The sequence below is a fragment of the Anolis sagrei genome, chromosome 2 (assembly GCF_037176765.1).
Source record: "Anolis sagrei isolate rAnoSag1 chromosome 2, rAnoSag1.mat, whole genome shotgun sequence".
Lineage (NCBI taxonomy): Eukaryota > Metazoa > Chordata > Lepidosauria > Squamata > Dactyloidae > Anolis > Anolis sagrei.
This window is the reverse complement of record NC_090022.1, coordinates 173,373,827-173,394,878: the sequence shown is the minus strand read 5'-3', so window position 1 is coordinate 173,394,878 and position 21,052 is coordinate 173,373,827. Positions and strand designations below refer to the sequence as shown.

Here is a 21,052-nt window from a genome sequence, read left to right as displayed (position 1 = left end):
TATGTTTTTTTTAATTGTATTTATGACATTGTAAGCATTGAATTTTGCCCTGTTAACTGCCTTGAGTCGCCTACAGGCTGAGAAAGGGAGTATACAAATACAGTAAGTAAGTAAGCAAGTAAGTAAATAAATAAATAAATAACCCAGTTCAAAGTGGATGAGGATTATCTGCTTTGATAATCTGGATTCTATGGCAGTGTAGAAGGGGCCTGAGTTGGATATCTTCCAATTATTATTTTTTAATTATTGAATGAATCAAACATCTTAAAGAAATACAGCATAATCAGATGTATTCCGAGAGACAAATGTCTATTAAATACAATACACAACCTGTATCCCATCCCCTCATGAATATTTTCAGAAGGGGCATGTGCATATTTATAAGAAAGCAAACCACAATTACCCATTTGAATGTGACCACTACACATGTGTATGGAGCATGTTAAATAGGCAACGCATTAGAAGTAGCCACAGAGCCAAAGTGCCACATTTCCACATGGCCTTGGGTAACCCCTTCGCCTATATTGCTATTTTCTTCCTGCCTCCCAAATAGCTTGCCTTCCAGCTGTAAATATTTAATAACTACTTTTGCATTATGTATGCAGGTTTCTGGTGCTTACTAAATTTGGCTGGAATCCTGAAAAAAAACCCTATATAGTCGTTGCTGATTTTAATAGGATTCATCCGTTTATAATTGTGGGTAGGACTGGGTATTTTAGACTGGCACAGACCCAGGTCAAACTGCATATATTCTGATGGCATTGCACCATTATCCTCATCTTTCTCATTATCTTCGCTATAGTACTATCTCATATTTCTGCAGAATATTAAGTGCAACAACGGGGGAAAAGCATTTTTATCTATGCTACCTTGAGCTCTATGTAGTGGAAAGTAGGAAATGGTAGATAGAAAGCCATTAACATTTTTAAAAACCATTTAAATAATCAAACAAACAAAACCATTCAAATATTCATATTAAATTGATCTGGGGTAGGATTATCTAGGCCAGGGGTCCTCAAAGTTTTTAAACAGAGGGCCAGGTCACAGTCCCTCAAACTGTTGGAGGGCCGGATTATAATTTGAAGAAAAAAAATGAATTCCTATGCACACTGCACATATCTTATTTGTAGTGCAAAAAACACTTTAAAACAATACAATAATTAAAATAAAGAACAATTTTAACAAATATAAACTTATTCGTATTTCAATGGGCAGTGTGGGCCTGCTTTTGGCTGATGAGATAGGATTGTTGTTGTCGAAGGCTTTCATGGCCGGAATCACTGGGTTGTTGTAGGTTTTTCCGGGCTATATGGCCATGTTCTGGAGGCAATTTTTCTCCTGACGTTTCGCCTTAGATGCTTGCCATAGATGCAGGCGAAACGTCAGGAGAAAAATTGCCTCCAGAACATGGCCATATAGCCCGGAAAAACCTACAACAACCCAGGATTGTTGTTGTTGTTGTGTGCTTTCAAGTCGTTTCAGATTTCAGTTGATCCTAAGTGAGGGCCGGGTAAATGACCTTGGAGGGCCGTATCTGGCCCCCGGGCCTTAGTTTGAGGACTCCTGATCTAGGCCATCGCATTGGACTACAGCTACCAACATTCTTCAGCATTGGTTATACTGGGTTGCTGTGAGTTTTCCAGGCTGTCTGGATATGTTCCGGAAGCATTCTCTCTTGACCAGGGGTCCTCAAACTATCGCCCGAGGGCTGGACACGGCCCTCCAATGTCATTTATCCTGCCCTCGCTCAGGGTCAACGTAAGTCTGAAATGACTTGAAATCACACAACAATAACAACAATCTTATCTCATCAGCCAAAAGCAGGCCCACACTTCCCATTGAAATACTCTAATAATAATAATAATAATCTTTATTTATACCCCGCCACCATCTTCCCGATGGGGACTCGGAGCGGCTTACATGGGGACAAGCCCAGACAACATTAAAATAAAATAAAACCAAAAACATAACCGACAATCTGCATCATCGTCAAAATTACATAGAAGGAAAAAAGTTTATATTTGTTAAAATTGTTCTTCATTTTAATTATTGTATTGTTTTTAAGTGTTTTTTGCACCACAAATATGTGCAGTCTGCATAGGAATTCATTCTTTTTTCTTCTTCAAATTATAATTCGGCCCTCCAACAGTTTGAGGGACTGTGACCTGTTAGTGTTTGGTCTAAGGCAGGGGTCCTCAAACTTTTTAAACAGAGGGCCAGGTGACAATCTCTTAAACTCTTGGAGGACCGGATTATAATTTGAAACAAATATTCCATCTACGAACCCACACGTTCACTTCGGTCATCTGGAGAGGCCCTGCTCGTGATCCCACCGGTGTTGCAAGCGCGCTTGGTGGGGACGCGGGACAGGGCCTTTTCCGTGGTGCCCCCCCGACTCTGGAACACCCTCCCCAAAGACCTTAGACAGGCCCCTACATTGGCTGTCTTCAGAAAGAACTTGAAGACCTGGCTTTTCCGATGCGCCTTCCCAGATTAGGAAATCTCCACTACCAAGTCCCATAAGCACTTTATCAGAACCAATTATTGCTGCACATCGCACATCGCACTTGACCTAGAAGCCCTATATACACCTCCTGTCACATCAGCACTTTTAATCTTTGTACCCATTCTCTGGCCCGGCCCAGTTTTATTGTGTTTTAGTGTATTGTGCCTGTTGTTTATTTTGCTTTATTCTGTTTTTAATTGTTTGATTTGCTTAGATTGTATTGTTATGTTGTGTGTTGAGGCCTCCGCCTGTGTAAGCCTCATCGAATCCTTCGGGAGATGCTAGCAGGGTACAAATAAAGTTTAATAATGATAATAATAATAATAATAACAAGAATGAATGAATTCCTATGCATACTGCACATATCTTATTTGTAATGCAAAAACACTTTAAAACAATACAATAATTAAAATGAAGAACAATTTTAAGAAATATAAACTTATTAGTATTTCAGTGGGAAGTGTGGGCCTTCTTTTGGCTGATGAGATAGGATTGTTATTGTTGTTGTGTGCTTTCAAGTCATTTCAGACTTAGGTTGACCCTGAGTGAGGGCCGGGTAAATGACCTTGGAGGGCCGGATCCGGCCCCTGGGCCTTAGTTTGAGGATCCCTTGTGTAGAGAGTAACATTTATTTGTTACTATTGTTTTTGTGGAATGGAGACCTTTAAAAATAGTATTGGTTGGGGGAAAATATTTCAGCCTCTGGAGATAAATATAGTCCTTTTAATTTGCTGCTATTTTATTTAAGTTGGTGTAATGGTGGTGAGTATAAGTAACATACTCACTTTTATTGTTACTCTTTAAAAATATAGTAGGCTCTTGACATCAACTGGGGTTTGATTCCAGGAGCCCCCTTGTATCTGTGGATGCGAAAGTCCCATTACATATAATTGCACAGTAAAATGTCTTATATAAAATAGCACAATAAAGGTTTGCGCTTTTGAGATGTTTTTATTATTACTGGACTTCTTCTAATCTAAGACACATCCCCCCCTCCCAACTAGAGTGTTTCAAAAATGTGGTGTACCTTACATTTGATGGAGCCTTTTATTTGGTTAAATTCTGTATTTTCATTTTGATGGGATAATATTTTCAAGCCATGGACCATTGAATTTGTGGGTGCAGGATCCATGGATGCCAACTGCAGCAAGGTATTGCTATGCCATATAATGTAATATAATGTAATGAGTTCCAGGGCCAGAGAAGCAGATGGAGAAAACAGAAGAACAGGGGAGCGTGCTTGCTCCATCAATGTTCAACATTTACACAAATAACCTGTTGGCTTCATTGTTATGTAGGCGGAAAACACACACTTGTGTCTTGGTAGGATAAGGCTTCTGGTAGTTATCTTTGCAGTTGCTGGAGAGATCTTTCAGGGCATTAGTAAGTTAGTTTTTGACTGTTTCAAGGTCTTTTTCTTGTGTTGTTAGGCCAAGGTCATCAGTGAATATAAAGCTCTTTGTGAGTGGTGGCTGTGGCTGATTGTTAGTAAAGATTTTAAACAAGGTTGGTGCAAGAATCTGCTTTGAGGTAAACCATTATTTTGCCTCTTCCATCTACTTTCCCTGCCTTGAAACTCCACATAGAAGCTGCGGTTTTCTAGAAAGGTCTGGACAGTTTTTGTAAAACCATAGTCGTGGGTAATATGGTAGACTTTATGCAGCATTTTTCTATGTTGCACTGTGTCATAGGCTGCCGTAAGGTCATAAAAACTGTTCCTGTAATGCAGCCTTTCTCATATCATTCCTCGATATACTCAGATTAAGAATTTGAGCTGCACAGATTTTTCCATGGTCTGAAACCTGCTTGTTGTGCAATAAGCTGGGATTAATAACAGGTCCTAATCGATTTAATAGCATCCTCTCATATACTTTATATAGATGACATAAGAGAGAGATTTCCTTGAAATGACTGGCTTAACTTTGAAGGAGCTAGGGGTGGCCACGGTCGACATGGAGCTCTGGCATGGGCTGGTCCATAAAGTCATGAAAAGTCTGAATCGACTGAATGAATAAACAACAAGAGAAAAAGATTGGGTGGTGGTTCCTGGCATTGGAGGCATTTTTACCAAGTTTAAAATGGCAATGATCTTAGTTTTAATCCATAGTCTGGGAATCTGTTTGTGTGCCAAACATTGATTGTAAAATTAAAAAATCCAGTTTTCAGCTTTTGGGCCCAAGAGTTTGATTTGCTCCATCATTAAGCCATCCATGCCAGATGCTTTACCAGTTTTACTTTAAACCCAATGCTCCAACATTGTAACCAAAATTTTGGGCCCATTTAGACATATATTATTTAACTTGTTGCAACAAAATACATTTAATCCTAAAGATGTATCAAGGTGACTATTTTTTATCCTAGCTCTAGAATAGAAGAAGAATTGTGATGAAGTAATCTCAAGAAGATGATTTAGGAGTACTTGCAGGTAAAGGCTCTGTTGTTTTTTTTTATTTGGTTTGGAGGTTTTTTTGCTTCAGACCCTGCTTTCTATTCTCTCTGCTATTGATGTATAGAAGTTATAGAAAGCACAGAATCTAGAAAGGCTTTTAAGTGTGTATAGAGAGAACAGGAAATAGCCAGGATTCCACTCTCTGGCTGGAATTTCATTCAGCAGCTTAGATCCAGAAAGGAGACCCAGCAAAGTAAAGCCAGAAAAGTCATTGCCTTTTCAAGCCAGCGTTCCTACGGCCTGTCTTCCATTCCCTATTTTTGTAAACAAAGTGTTGTCTTTGTTATTGTTGTTGTTATTATTATTATATTGAGGTGTAAGCTGTTGCGAATGGATTGCTTGGAAAGAGAGCCTAGTGGATATTAGGAAAGGGAAAACCTATTACCCATCTTCAGGTCCCAATCTGAGACAAGAAGTGAGGAAATGGTATATAGGTTTAAATTAACCTGGATTAATGAAGCATACAGAAACACATTGCCTAAGGCAGTAGAGAGAGAAAGAGAGATTGAATGAGAACGGGACTGGACAAGAAGAATTGCAATAAAGTAATATAGAGAATCTGGATTACATGGCAGTGTAGAAGGGACCTCATATAATCACGTTCAAAGCAAATAATCTGGATTATCTGCTTTGATAATCTGGATTATACAGCCGTGTAGATCCAGCCTTTGTAAATGATAGTTTCTTGTTCCGTGTCCAGAGAGCATTGCCAGACTTAACAAGTCACAGGGAAATTTAAATTACTGGTATCCTAGCACTGTAAAGGGAGAGAACATTGTTGCTATTTATTGGTGTAGTCAAGATAGAGGTCAAAAGGCTGAACTTTCTTGCTTGTTCATCTGGGGACCCTTCTATACTGCTATATAATACAGTTCAAATAATGTGGATTTTATATATCACTGTAGAAGGGGCTTGAGGCTGGATCTACACTGCTATATAATCCACATTATCTGCTTTGAACTGGATTATATGAGTCTACACCAGGGGTCCTCAAACTTTTTAAACAGAGGGCCAGGTCACAGTCTCTCAAACTGAGGGCCGGATTATAATTTGAAAAAAAAAACATGATTGAATTCCTATGCACACTGTACATATCTTATTTGTAGTACAAAAACTCTTTATATATGCAATAATTAAAATGAAGAACAATTTTTAACAAATATAAACTTAGTATTTCAATGGGAAGTGTAGCCTGCTTTTGGCTGATGAGTTGTTGTGGTTGTTGTTGTGGTTGTTGTTGTTGTTGTGTGCTTTCAAGTCATTTCAGACTTAGATTGACCCTGAGTGAGGGCTGGGTAAATGACCTTGGAGGGCCGTATCTGGCCCCCGGGCCTTAGTTTGAGGACCCTTAGTCTACACTGACATATAATTCAGATGAAACCAAATAGTCTGAATTTTCTATGGCAGTGTAGATCCAGCCTGGGTTTAGTTGCAGTCAGCAACAACATACTTTGTGAATTATTCCTGTTGTAATAATAGTGTCTGGGAGTGGTTTGGTCTTGAATTAGCAAGTGAGATCCATTGGGTTTACACAACACTTGTTCCTGGTAAACTGGAAACCTGACAACCAGGTTTTTTGATCTTCTAGTCAGGTGTATCCCCCAGTTTATGGAAAAAATAAATTTATAGGATCTTACTAACTAGTTGTCTTTTGCTCATTGGGGGAATGTTTATCATTCTCCTTCTCATGCTTCTCAGGTCCTTCCAATCAACATCCAATGTATCTCCATGGCTGTCACCTACTCCTAACAAATTGTCTACTGTGACTCTGCATATATGCATGTTTATGTATGTATGTATGTAAAAGAGAAAGGAGATGAATATAGAGATGTATCCACCTCATTCCCTGCTTTTCGTGCTCTCTTTGACAGTGTCTTAATTAACAGTAACAATTAAACATTTCACCACTGCGCCACAGTCCTCAGTGACAATATATGTTTATTTCAGAAGTGAAGTCTGCAGTGTGAGCCAGTCTGGTGTAGTGGTTTGGACTACGACTTGAGACTGGGGTTTGAATCCCTGTTTGGCTATAGAAACGCACTGGGTGAACTTAGGTAAGTCACACTTTCTCAGCTTCAGAGGAAGGCAGGGGCAAACTCCCTCTGAACAAATCTTACCCATGTGATATCTTTGCCTTAGGGTCACCATAAATAGGAAATGACCTGAAAACACAGAACAACAACATTTGCAGTGGACTTCACAATCTGCCATTCACCAAGCCAAGGGTGAGTAATCATCCAAGTGTTGTAGCTTTCCGTGTACTTATAACATGTCCTGATATGATTTGGTTTCAGACAAACATTATCGGGGTGGGGGGTGGGGGGAGATTTATTACAGTTTTATAGGGCACCTCTGTATTTTGTTTGGTATGTCACAAGTTGTTATCTTGTGTTACCTTTCTGTCTGATAAGAGACTCTGGCAATTCAGAACTTTTCAATCTATCTGGGAAAGTACAAGAAGAGCAGTCAGGTTTCTCCATCTGATTGTGTTGATTTGGTATTGTATCCAAAACATTCAGAGTTTCTCCTACCTTTTGTTGCATTGTGGGTTTCATAGACGAATCCCAGAGTTTGGAAGTTATACTTTGGATAGCACAGAACGATTGGACAATGCGGTGGAAAAAATTATTTTAGTGATGAGACGCTGAGGACTTGTGTTGTATGGTTTTTATTGTTTCATTGCTTTTATATGGGTTATATTATATGTAATGTTTTTAATTGTATTTTATGTTGTTGGGAACATTGACTGCCGACTGTTGGGAGCATTGACTGCCGACTGTAAACTGCCTCGAGTCACCTTCGGGCTGAGAGGGGCGGTATATAAATATGGTAAATAACTAAAATAAATAAATACTAGCTCCCAGAATTTCCCCATTAGTGTTTTTAATCCAGTGAGTCATTCTTACAAGCTCTGCTAAATTTACACACAAAAATGTTTAAGGGTTAAAGCCTAGAGGTATTTGTTCTTGGTGAAGCCCTTCAATATGTTGTATCAAGAGCTTCTTGTATATCTGCAAGTTGTTTCTGGGCTATAGTGATGTGATCCTAAGGGCGATCTATCAAAGGGGTTTTGTTTTTTTTCAAGATTTGGTCAGAATATTTGTCCGTTGGTTTCCTCTAAAACTGAAAGTGTGTGACTTGGCCAAGGTTACCAAGTGGATTTCCACAACTGAGTGAGGATTTGAACCTTGGTCTCAAGTGGACTAGACCCATACTCAAACCACTACACCAGGGGTCCACAAACTTTTTAAACAGAGGGCCAGGTCACAGTCCCTCAAACTGTGGAGGGCCGGATTATAATTTGAAAAAAAAAGCCCAACATGAATTCTTATGCACGCTGCACATATCTTATTTGTAATGTAAAAAACACTTAAAAACAATACAATAATTAAAATGAGTAACAATGTTAACAAATATAAACTTATTAGTATTTAAATGGGAAATGTGGACCTGCTTTTGGCTCATGAGATAGGATTGTTGTTGTTGTTATGTACTTTCAAGTCATTTCAAACTTAGGTTGACCCTGAGCAAGGGCCGGGTAAATGACTTTGGAGGGCCGCATCTGGGCCCCGGGCCTTAGTTTGAGGACCCGTGCACTACACCATGTTACTTCACTCTGACTCTTAAATTCTGCTTGGGTGGCCAGTTGCAAAAGAGTCAGGACTCCTATATCTGTCATGTTGTTGTATGTGCTTTCAGGTTATTCCCGACCTATGGCAATCTTAAGGTGACATTATCACAGGGTTTTCTGGGCAGAATTTCTTCAGACAAGGTTTGTTATTATTATTATTATTATTATTATTATTATTATTATTATTTCTCTGAGGCTGGGAGAGTGTGTTCTGCCCAAAATCAAACAATGAGTTCCCATGGCTGACTACACCATATCTCATTTCTTTCATACTTGTGTCAAAGAAGAAATTTAGCAAGTACGACCAACTTTTCATAGAATCATAGAGTTGAAAGAGACCTCATGGGCCATCCAGTCCAACCCCCTGCCAAGAAGCAGGAATATTGCATTCAAAGCACCCCTGACAGATGGCCATCCAGCCTCTGTTTAAAAGCTTCCAAAGAAGGAGCCTCCACCAAACTCCGGGGCAGAGAGTTCCACTGCTGAATGGCTCTCACAGTCAGGAAGTTCTTCCTCATGTTCAGATGGAATCTCCTCTCTTGTAGTTTGAAGCCATTGTTCCGCGTCCTAGTCTCCAGGGAAGCAGAAAACAAGCTTGCTCCCTCCTCCCTGTGGTTTCCTCTCACATATTTATACATGTCTATCATATCCCCTCTCAGCCTTCTCTTCTTCAGGCTAAACATGCCCAGCTCCTTAAGCTGCTCCTCATAGGGCTTGTTCTCCAGACCCTTGATCATTTTAGTCACCTTCTTCTGGACACATTCCAGCTTGTCAATATCTCTCTTCAATTGTGGTGCCCAGAATTGGACACAATATTCCAGGTGCGATCTAACCAAAGCAGAATAGAGGGGTAGCATGATTTCCCTAGATCTAGACACTAGGCTCCTATTGATGCAGGCCGAAATCTCATTGGCTTTTTTTGCCACCACATCACATTGTTGGCTCATGTTTAACTTGTTGTCCACGAGGACTCCAAGATCTTTTTCACACGTACTGCTCTTGAGCCAGGCATTGTCCCCCATTCTGTAACTTTAATATAGACTCTAGTTCCTAGTTGCTCCAGGCAGAATAGCTATTGACTAAGGATTATATTCAAAATGGTTATCTGCTGAGACACTTGAAGTAGCCCAAGAAAGGAGCAAAGCAAAAAGAAACAGTGATAAGGGGAGGTATACAGTGTGCGGGGTTTGATGAATGCAAGGTTGGGGTGAAAATTGCTGGAAGAAACATTAACAACCTTAGATATGCAGATTATACCACTTTGATGGCTGAAAGCGAGGAGGAGCTGAGAAGCCTTCTAATCAAGGTGAAAGAAGAAAGTGAAAACTCTTGGTTGCAGTTAAACATCAAAAAACCAAGATTATGGCAACAAGAATGATTGACAACTGGCAAATAGAGGGGGGAAACGTGGAGGCCATGACAGACTTTGTATTTCTAGGTGCAAAGATGACTGCAGACTGTGAACTGGCCCTCTGTTTAAAGTTTGTGGACCGCTGGTATAGAGTTTGCTATTATCCACAGTTTCAGGTTTCTGTGAGTGTGTATGTGTCTTGGAACATATCCACCGCGGTTATGGATATGTGTTGACACGTGTTTCATGTCCTTTTTATATGTTTTAATTGACATGATTGCTCAATAACTTTTGTATTATGTATTTTTCGGGCTCCTCTGGTTCACATATTGGAACAAAATGCAGTATTTGTGCGAATAAATAAGGAAATGAATGCATAAATAAATGCAATTACCAACACAAAGAGCAGGAGTAGGGAGTTGACATGGCTGATTCTTTCATGGTTCTTTTCCCTAAGCTGCAGAGGAAGCCAGGCTGCACACTTCTGCCACGATCACATTGGCATGGAAAGGGCATTGGTGACCTGCCCTGCCAAATCACCATCAGCCATGGCAAAAGCAGTGTCCTGTGCCTTTAAATCGCTTAGATTGTCCACAGCTGTTGTGGTTTGCAAACATATGATCTGAGAGATGGATTTTTCCCCCCACCGAATGCAGGGCAGGCAACTGCTTAGTTCCGAGAAGGTTTCAAAGTAGGAATAGATGGGTTCCTTTTTGAGTCTGTGAGTTAAATAAAATTGACCTCTGTTTCTTCATCCCAAAAAGTCAGTTGAGTTTTCAAAACTCAACTGTTGTTTTTAAAGCACGTTTTTGTGTGAGTTAAGAGTGCACAACTGGATTATTGTTGCGAAACCACAAAAATCCAGACTAGGCTGCTATTGTATGCATTTTTCTTATTTATTAGTAGCTGTTTCAAACTAGAACAAAGTTTACAAAAAGGCCTGGAAATTCACTGCTGGCACAAGACACCTGAGAACCAGTACTTCTGGGAGACTTGATTGTTGACTGAATAAAGGATTTGGGGAGAAAAACAAACCCTGGAAATCAGATGTTTACTGTTGCTCTGTTGTAAAAAAAATGTACAGTATTATGAAAAGTGTGTGACCATTTTTAGAAGCGGAGTGAGGAATGGAATTGAGTGAAAGAGGAAGGACTTGGCATTCTCCAATATACTGTGCAATTTCTTAGGAAACCCAGTCAGACCCATGTGTAAACTTTTATAACTGAAAAACAACATGCTTCTGGACATATTCTGCACCCAAGAGTTTTTCAATTTTCAGTACCGTAACTGCAGTGAGATCACAATCTTTTAGTACAAATACTGATTGATAGTCTCTCTCATTACTTCAGTTTATCTTATTTAGGTGAAGCGAATAGTTTCTGTGGTTGCTGCTATTCCGATTGGGTTCCCCAGAAATCCTAGATGACCCCCCTCCAAACCATCTAGAGCAGGGGTCCTCAAACTATGGCCCGGGGGCCGGATATGGCCCTCCAAGGTCAATTATCTGGCCCTCGCTCAGGTTCAACCTAAGTCTGAAACGACTTGAAAGTACACAACAACAACAACAACAATTTTATCTCATCAGCCAAAAGCAGGCCCACACTTTTGATTGAAATACTAATAAGTTTACATTTGTTGAAATTGTTCTTCATTTTAATTATTGTTGTATTGTTTTAAAGTTGTTGTTTTTTTGCACTACAAATAAGATTTGAATGCACACAACAACAATCCTATCTCATGAGCCAAAAGCAGGCCTATGATTCCCACTGAAATACTACTAAGTTTATTTTTGTTAAAATTGTTCTTCATTGAGTCCCTTGGGGAGATAGAGTGGAATATAAATATATTATTATTATTATTATTATTATTATTATTATTATTATATTGTTTTTAAGTGTTTTTTGCACTACAAATAAGATATGTGCAGTGTGCATAAGAATTCATTCACTTTTTTTCTCCAAATTATGATCCGGACCAGGCCCGTAGCCAGGATTTCGATTGGGGGGGGGGGTGTGAGTTTTTTTCAGGGGGGAGTTTCGGGGGGGGGGGCTGAGTTTCGGGGGGGCTGAGTCTGAGTGAAAGAGGGTCTACCCTAGCAAACCTTTTGTATTGTTACCCCAATACCCCCATGCATATGGGATATATTGATTATGGTGATCAGATCATGATATGAATAAACATAACCGTTTAAATAATTCACCAGTAAGGCCTTTTTGCGAACCACCATGTGAATTTCGGGGGGGGGGGGGGGGGGCTGAAGCCCCTCAAGCCCCCCCCCCCCCCCGAAATTCACATGGTGGTTCGCAAAAAGGCCTTACTGGTGAATTATTTAAACGGTTATGTTTATTCATATCATGATCTGATCACCATAATCAATATATCCCATATGCCTGATCCCATATGCCCGGCTACATGCCTGATCCGGACCTCCAACTGTGTCCTGGCCCTCTGTTTAAAATGTTTGAGGACCCCTGATCTAGAGATCCAATGGTAGATTTCTTTTGGCCTTCTTCCCACTTTGGGGGGGGGGGGTTTACAGGATAAATTGGAAAATGCTGGGACCTAAAACAATAAACTGTCCTGAAAAGAACTCCACAGTACTTCATTTGGAAGGAGGAAACAATGTGGATGAATTCATCAGCCTAAATCCCATGATAATCCCAGCTAGAATAGGCTCACTGAACTGATGGAATTTTGGGCATCTACATGTAGAATTAGTACTGTTTGACACCACCTTGACTGCTGTAAATCAATGCTATGAAATCATCAGTATTGTAGTGTTATAAGGCCTTTACATTTCTCTGCCAATGAGTGCTGAGGCAACTCCCAGGCTTCTATATTGAGAGATGGCAGTTAAAATGATGACGAACTGCATTAATTCTACAGTTTTGATCAGTGATTCCCAAGCTGTGGTCCGTGGAAGTGGAACTCTCTGCCCTGGAGTGTGGTGGAGGCTCCTTCTTTGGAGGCTTTATAGCAGAGGATGGATGGCCATCTCTCGAGGGTGCTTTGAATGCAATTTTCCTGTTTCTTGACAGGGGGTTGGACTGGATGGCCCATGAGGTCTCTTCAACTCAATGATTCTATGATTCAACTAGCGGTCCCCTGCCACGCGTTGCTGTGGCACAGTCTGGTGATCTGGGAAATAAAGTAATGAGAAAGTATTGGTTTCCAATATATGTAATTTCTTTATGCTTGTGGTTAACAGTATTTCTTGCTGTTTCTTTGTCAGTGTTGATGTGGAGATGGGGTTGCCTACTCTAGAACATGCAACATATAATTGTCCTTCTTTAGGGGTCTCTTTCAAATCTATGATACTACATCTCTCTGTGTGTGAATCATATCCTATCTATATCTATGGCTGGACGGGTCTTTGTCAGGAGGGCTTTGATTACATTTTCTTGCCCTGGTGGCCTTAAGTATTTTCTATTGGTAATGGGGGTTCTGTATGGGAAGTCTGCACCAATTCTGACGTTCGTGGGGTTCAGAATGCTCTTTAATTGTAGGTGAACTGTAAATCCCAGTAACTACAACTCCCAAATGTCAAGGTCTATTTCCTCCAAACTCCATCTGTGTTCATATTTGGGCATATGAAATATTAACGCCAAGTTTGGTCCAGATCCATCATTGAATCCACAGTGCTCTCTGGATGTAGGTGAACTACAACTCCCAAACTCAAAGTCAATGCCCACCAAACCTTTCTAGTGTTTTCTATTGGTCATGGGAGTCTGTGTGCTACGTTTGGTTCAATCCCATCATTGGTAGAGTTCAGAATGCTCTTTGATTGTAGGTTAACTATAAATCCCGGAAACTACAACTCCCAAATGTCAAGGTCTATTTCCTCCAAACGCCATCTGTGTTCACATTTGGGCATATGAACTATTCATGTCCAGTTTGGTCCAGATCCATCATTGTTTTGAGTCCATAGTGCTCTCTGGATGTGGATGAACTAAAACTCTCAAACTCAAGGTCAATGCTCACCAAACCCTTCTACTGTTTTCTGTTGGTCATGGGAGTCCTGTGTGCCACGTTTAGTTCAGTTCCATCATTGGTGGAGTTCAGAATGCTTTTTGATTGTAGGTGAACCAAAAATCCCAGCAAGTACAACTCCCAAATGACAAAATCAATTTTTAAAGCGAAAGACATACATTGAGTTGTTTGTTGTATGCTTGGCGGTTCTGTGTGGGAAGTTTGCCCAAATTCTGTCGTTGGTGGGGTTTAGCATGCTCTTTGATTGTAGGTGAACTATAAATCCCAGTAACTACAACTCCCAAATGTCAAGGTCTATTCCCCCTAAACTCCATCTGTGTTTGTATTTGGGGATATGGAGTATTCGTGCCAAGTTTGGTCCAATCCATCATTGTTTGAGTCCACAGTGCTCTCTGGATGTAGGTGAACTACAACTCCCAAACTCAAAGTCGGTGCCCACCAAACCCTTCTAGTGTTTTCAGTTGGTCATGGGAGTCCTGTATGCCATGTTTGGTTCAATTCCATCATTGGTAGTGTACAGAATGCTCTTTGATTGTAGGTGAACTATAAATCCCAGTAAGTACAACTCCCAAATGACAAAATCATTTTTTTTAAAGAGAAAGACATACATTGAGTTGTTTGGTGTATGCTTGGCGGTTCTGTGTGGGAAGTTTGCCCAAATTCTGTCATTGGTGGGGTTCAGCATGCTCTTTAATTGTAGGTGAACTATAAATCCCAGTACGTACAACTCCCAAATGTCAAGGTCTGTTTCCCCCAAACTCCATATGTGTTTGTATTTGGGTATATGGAGTATTCGTGCCAAGTTTGGTCCAGATCCATCATTGTTTGAGTCCACAGTGCTCTCTGGATGTGGGTGAACTACAACTCCCAAACGTAAGGTCAATGCCCACCAAACCCTTCTAGTGTTTTTTTTTTTTTGGTCATGGGAGTCCTGTATGCAGGGACGGCTCAATCATTACGCAAAGTAAGCTCTTGCAGTATAGTTGGTTTTACCCAGGGATGCTCTTGATGCTTTCTTGGGGGAAAATAGACCTTGACATATGCGAGTTGTAGTTACTGGGATGTATAGTTCACCTAAAATCAAAGAGCATTCTGAACTCCACCAATGATGGAATTGAACCAAATATGGCACACAGAACTCCAACGACGAACAGAAAATATATATCAGTGATTGGTGGGGGGGGGGGGGGGCGCCAAAATACTGTTTGCTTACCATTGAAAATTACCTAGTGCCGCCTCTGCCTGTATGCCATGTTTGGTTCAATTCCATCACTGGTAGAGTTCAGAATGTTCTTTGATTGTAGGTGAACTATAAATCCCAGCCAGTACAACTCCCAAGTGACAAAATCAATTTTTTAAGCGAAAGACATACATTGAGTTGTTTGGTGTATGCTTGGCGGTTCTGTGTGGGAAGTTTCCCCAAATTCTGTCCTTGGTGGGGTTTAGCATGCTCTTTGATTGCAGGTGAACTATAAATCCCAGTAACTACCACTCCCAAATGTTAAGGTCTATTCCCCCCAAACTCCATCTGTGTTCCTAGTTGGGCATATGGAATATTCGTGCCAAGTTTGGTCCAGATCCATCACTGTTTAAGTCCACAGTGCTCTCTGGGTGTAGGAGAACTACAACTCCAACCCAGTTCAAAGCAGATAATGTGGGATTTGATTGAACTGTGTGGAAGGGGCAGGGAAAAGGCAGAAAGAGGGGGAAAAGAAAGCAAGAGTGAGGAGAGACTGAACCCCCAACCTTGAAATTAATTCAAACTCTAGAGAAGATCAAAGCCTCCCTTTTTGAGACTTCCCCAAAATATTATTTTTTTGAGAGAGGAGACAAGGAGAAACCTCAAAGTAAACTGACTTCAAAAACGAGCTGATTCCTCCCCCCCCCCCCATAACAGCTGTTGGTGGCTCCCTCCCAAGTGAGAAGAAATCAATTGCCAACCCCCCCCCCCCCCAATATCCAGGGGAGGGGAGGAAGAGAGGGGAAAGACACCCCCCTTTTTTTGCACTGATCTGCTCCTCCCTAAAAGGCAGGCAAGGCGAACCAATCGACGTTTGTGGCTGTGTGTGGCTCATGAAATCCTGATTTTTTAAACACACACACACACATACAGAGGAAGGTTTGGTTGCAAACCTTCTTGCAAGGAGTAAGGGCGGAGAGGGGGGGATCTGTGGAGAGAGAGAGAGAAAGAGAAAAGGAAGGGAGGGAGGAAGAAGAAGAGGAGGAAAAGGGAGGGAGGGAGGAAGAAGAGGAGGAGGAGCAGACCCTCCAACGTGGAAAAGCTCTCCAGCCTCCTCTCTGGTCCCTTCCTGGCCAAGACTTGTTGCAAAGGACCTGCCTGCATGCTGAGGATCCACTCGGGATGTGTTTCTAATGGGCGATGGGGGCTGCCAGGGGCTCGACACTGGGGGGCCGCCCTGGGCTGGCTTTTGGGGGGGACTGAAGGAGGCAGGGGAGCCCTGCAGCCCAGGCATCATGCAGAGGAGCAGCCTGGTGGGCATGCCCAGCCCGGAGCCCAGCGGATCCTACTCGCAGCAGTTCAAAGCCATGAGGTTTTCCTACCACATCGAAGGGGGCGCCCCCTCTGCCTCGCCTGCGCCCCACAACCGAGCCGGTAAGCCCCAGCAGTGGGGATCGGGGCGTGTGTGGATGGAGCCAAGCCCCCCCTGTCTTATCTCGCCCATCGATGGAGGGGATGGGCTGAGGCCAGGGCTTGGGGTGGCCTCTGAATTGTGAAAGGGAAGTCTGCTCCAATGGTTCAAGCTTCCGGGTTCAGGGGAGTGGGAGACAGTGGGAGAAAGGGGGGAGGAGGGAGGCCCTTCTACCCTGCCCTATATCATCCCAGGATCTGATCCCAGATGATCTGGCAGTTCAAAGCAAATAACCTGGGATGTATGGGCAGTGTAGAAGGGGCTGAAATACCTGGGGGCATCAGGGCCTTGGGATGTGCCATCTGCCTACATTGACACCACTTGAGCTGTCAAGGCTCACATCTGGGGAATCATGGGATTTGTAGTTGAACAACAATCACAACAACAGAGGAAGGAATCCAGCTTCAAAATCAATTTTCTATATTATTATTATTATTATTATTATTATGGTATTATTGTGGTTTGGCGGCAACAACAACAGAGGAAGGAATCCAGCTTCCAAAGTAAATTTTCTATATTATTATTATTATTATTATTATTATTATTATTGTGGTTTTGCAACAACAACAGAGCAAAGAATCCAGTTCAAAATCAATTTTCTATATTATTATTATTATTATTATTGTATTATTATTGGGGTTTGGCAACAACAACAACAGAGCAAGGAATCCAGCTTCAAAATCAAATTTCTATATTATTATTATTATTATTATTATTGTAGTTTCGCAACAACAGAGCAAGGAATCCAGCTTCCAAATCATTTATTATTATTATTATTATTGTAGTTTGGCAGCAACAACAACAGAGCAAGGAAGCCAGCTCAAAATCAATTTTCTATATTATTATTATTATTATTATTATTGTGGTTTGGCAACAAGAGAGCAAGGAATCCAGCTTCAAAATCAATTTTCTATATTATTATTATTATTATTATGGTTTGGCAACAACGACAGAGCAAGGAATCCAGCTTCAAAATCAATTTTCTATATTATTATTATTATTATTATTATTGTATTATTGTAGTTTGGCAACAACAACAACAAAAGACCAAGGAATCCAGCTTCCAAATCGATTTTCTATATTATTATTATTATTATTGTAGTTTGGCAACAACAACAACAGAGCAAGGAATCCACCTTAAAATCAAATTTCTATATTTATATTATTATTGTTATTATTATTATTATTATTATTATTGTAGTTTGGCAACAACAACAGAGCAAGGAATCCAGCTTCCAAATCAATTTTCTATATAATAATAATAATAATAATAATAATAATAATAATATAATAATAATAATAATTGTAGTTTGGCAATAACAACAATAGAGCAAGGAACCCAGCTTCCAAATTAATTTTCTATATTATTATTATTATTATTGTAGTTTGGCAGCAACAACAGAGCAAGGAATCCAGCTTCCAAATCAATTTTCTATATTATTATTGTAGTTTGGCAATAACAGAGCAAGGAACCCAGCTTCAAAATCAATTTTCTATTTATTATTATTATTATTATTATTTGTTTGCCAACAACAACAGAGCAAGAAATCCAGCTTCAAAATCAATTTTCTATTTATTATTATTATTATTAATTTTATTTCCTACCGACCTCATGTTACGGGCAAAACACACAAACATTACAAAAATTCCATAAACATATACATTACAATGTAGTTCTTTAAAAGATACATATTAAAAACATATTTCTATAAAAACACGTCTTGAAATGTATTTCTATCAAATACATATGAAATACACAGGATAGATTAGAACACAGGACACGAATTTAAAATTAATCTCCGGGGTCATGTAACTAACTATGTTTGTAGTTTAGACTTATATGGGATCAGAGCAGAGATGTGTTGTATAGTCTGATATGTAATTGTTGTGTGGTATGACTGTGTTTGTGTATGTATCAGTGTTGTGTTTTGTTTTTGTTTTTTGTATTGTTGAAGGCTTTTATGACCGGAATTACTGGGTTGTTGTAGGTTTTTTCGGGCTGTATGGCCATGTTCTAGAGGCATTTTCTCCTGACGTTTCGCCTGCATCTATGGCAAGCATCCTCAGAGGTAGTGAGGTCTTTTTTTGGTGTGTGGCTTCTTTCTGTTAATTAAAAAAAAACTATTGAATCATATTAATACTAATATTTGCCCACCTCTTCTTGGGGCAGGGTAAAACATTGTTAACACAAAGAGATAAGGCGTGTACGTATCAATATTTTATTTGTGCTTTTCTCCTGATATTTTTTAAAAAAATTTAAACTAACAACAACAACCATCATCATAAATTATCTGCCTCCCCATGAGATGGGGTATTTATTTATTTATTTCGGGCTTTTATATCCCGTCCTATCTCAACTTCCGCAGAGGGACTCAGGACGGGTACAACATTGTGAAAAGAAAGAGATAAAGCGCTATTAAAATACATATAATAAGATACACAGAGTTAAAATGCAGGTTCAGATTCACAAGTTGACATTGACTGGGGAGGCTTGCAGGAAGAGATGAGTTTTGACCCTTCCTTGACACACTCTTACTCCGATGATCCCATAACTGGTGTCAAACTGCATCCGTTTTATAGTGTAAACGCATCCATAGCTGGAGCAAATGTGGATTGTTCTCTTTTGGGGGATTGTCCGAAGCTGCAGCCTCTTTAGGTCCTAAATGAGTGTGTGAACTTGTTTTGTCTTCTGCCCTGTCCTGTCAAAGGTGCCCAAAACTATCCCCGAAACCCTAAAATATAGGAGGAAGGACGTGGCCAGTTTTGTGGTCTTTTCTCTCAAAGCGGTTGCAGGGGTACAACCTACCCTTCCCACTTTTCCTTCAGACCCCAATGTAGTCTTTTCCAGAGAATAATTTCTCTATGATGATGATGATGATGATGATGATTATTATTATTATTTGCAACCCTGCCATTTTGAGTCTTGGTCCCCCCCCCCCCCCAAAAAGCCCAACCTCTGCAACAAGAAGCCAGCTTTTAAAACAAAGAGGAATGCAGTTGAATTGTTACAGAGGAGATTCGGGATTGGGGGAGGCTTTCCAGAGCGTTCACTTCTGAGCAGGCATCTCCGCCCCCTAATTCCACCCCATCATCTTGTCAAAGACTCCTGATGCCTTGGAGTGAAATCCAGACTGCTGTCACTTTGCTCTCTCGGATGCAAGACTTTCGAATCCCCCCTTCCATTAGCGTCACCCACCCATCCACCCACGCTTATTGTCTTGTTCCATTGCAGATACTTTTCCTCTCCTTTTCCGTGCCGTACTAGTTCAGCATGCTCTTGTTGCCCTTCTATTTTTGAATCTTCCCTACCTAAGATACACTAGCTGAATTCCTTGACACTTGGCTACACAAAGGCTCACAACATTTCACGTGATGTATGTAGCCTGGATCAATTCTATGTCTTGGCTAGATTGAAAATTACTCCCTTTTTTTTGCGTTTCTCTGGCGGTGCATCTACACCAGTGTTTCTCAACCTGGGGGTCGGGACCCCTGAGGGGGTCACGAAGGGGTGTCAGAGGGGTCACCAAAGACCATCAGAAAACACAGTATTTTCTGATGGTCATGGGGATTCCATGAGGGAAGTTTGAGCCAATTATATCGTTGGTGGAGTTCAGAATGTTGTTTGATTGTAGTGAACTATAAATCCCAGCAACTACAACTCCCAAAAGTCAAGGTCTATTTTCCCCACCAGTGTTCACATTTGTACATATTGAGTATTTGTGCCAAGTTTGGTGCAGATCCACTATTGCATGAGTCCACAGTGCTCTCTGGATATAGGTGAACTACAACTCCCAAACTCAAGGTCAATGCCCACCAAACCCTTCCAGTGTTTTTTGTTGGTCATGGGAGTTCTGTGTGGCAAATCTGGTTCAAATCCATCGCTGGTGGAGTTCAGAATGCTCTTTGATTATAGGTGAACTATAAATCCCAGCAACGACAACTCCCAAATTACAAAATCAATCCTCCCCCAACCCCAGTAGCATTTACATGTGGGTGCATTGGGTATTTGTGCCCAGTTTGGTCCAGTGAATGAAAATGCATCTTGCATATCTGATATTTATATTATGATGCATAACAGTAGTAAAATGACTGTTATGAAGTAACAACAAAAACAATGTTATGGTTGGGGGTCACCACAACATGAGGGACTGTATTAAGGGGTCACTGCATTAGGAAGGTTGAGAACCACTGATCTACACTGTAGAATCATGCAGTTTGATACTACTTTTAACTTCCGGAGCTCAGGGCCATGGACTCATAGAAGTTGTAGTTTTACAAGGCCTTTGGCCACCTCTGCCAAAGCATGCTAGTGCCTTGCTGAACTATAGCTCTCAGGATTCCATTGCATTGAGCCATGGTTGTTAACAGGTGTCAAACTGCATTAAACATGCTGTGTAGATCCCCCCTGGATCTGATCTCAAACTGTATCATACCAAGAGGCCTTTGGCCATGGAATCATGGGAGTTGTGGTTTT

General features: G+C 40.7%; 1 protein-coding gene across 1 annotated transcript in view; it reads left to right on the top strand.

Annotated features, from left to right (window-relative positions):
• Positions 1 to 15,956: 15,956 nt before the first annotated feature.
• FGD1 (FYVE, RhoGEF and PH domain containing 1) overlaps positions 15,957 to 21,052 on the top strand; it is a 146,780-nt gene continuing 141,684 nt past the window's right edge. Inside the window, exon 1 of the mRNA XM_060763285.2 lies at positions 15,957 to 16,541. Coding sequence (XP_060619268.2) covers positions 16,301 to 16,541 — 241 coding nt within the window. The 5' untranslated portion in view covers positions 15,957 to 16,300. The remainder of the gene's footprint in view (positions 16,542 to 21,052) is intronic.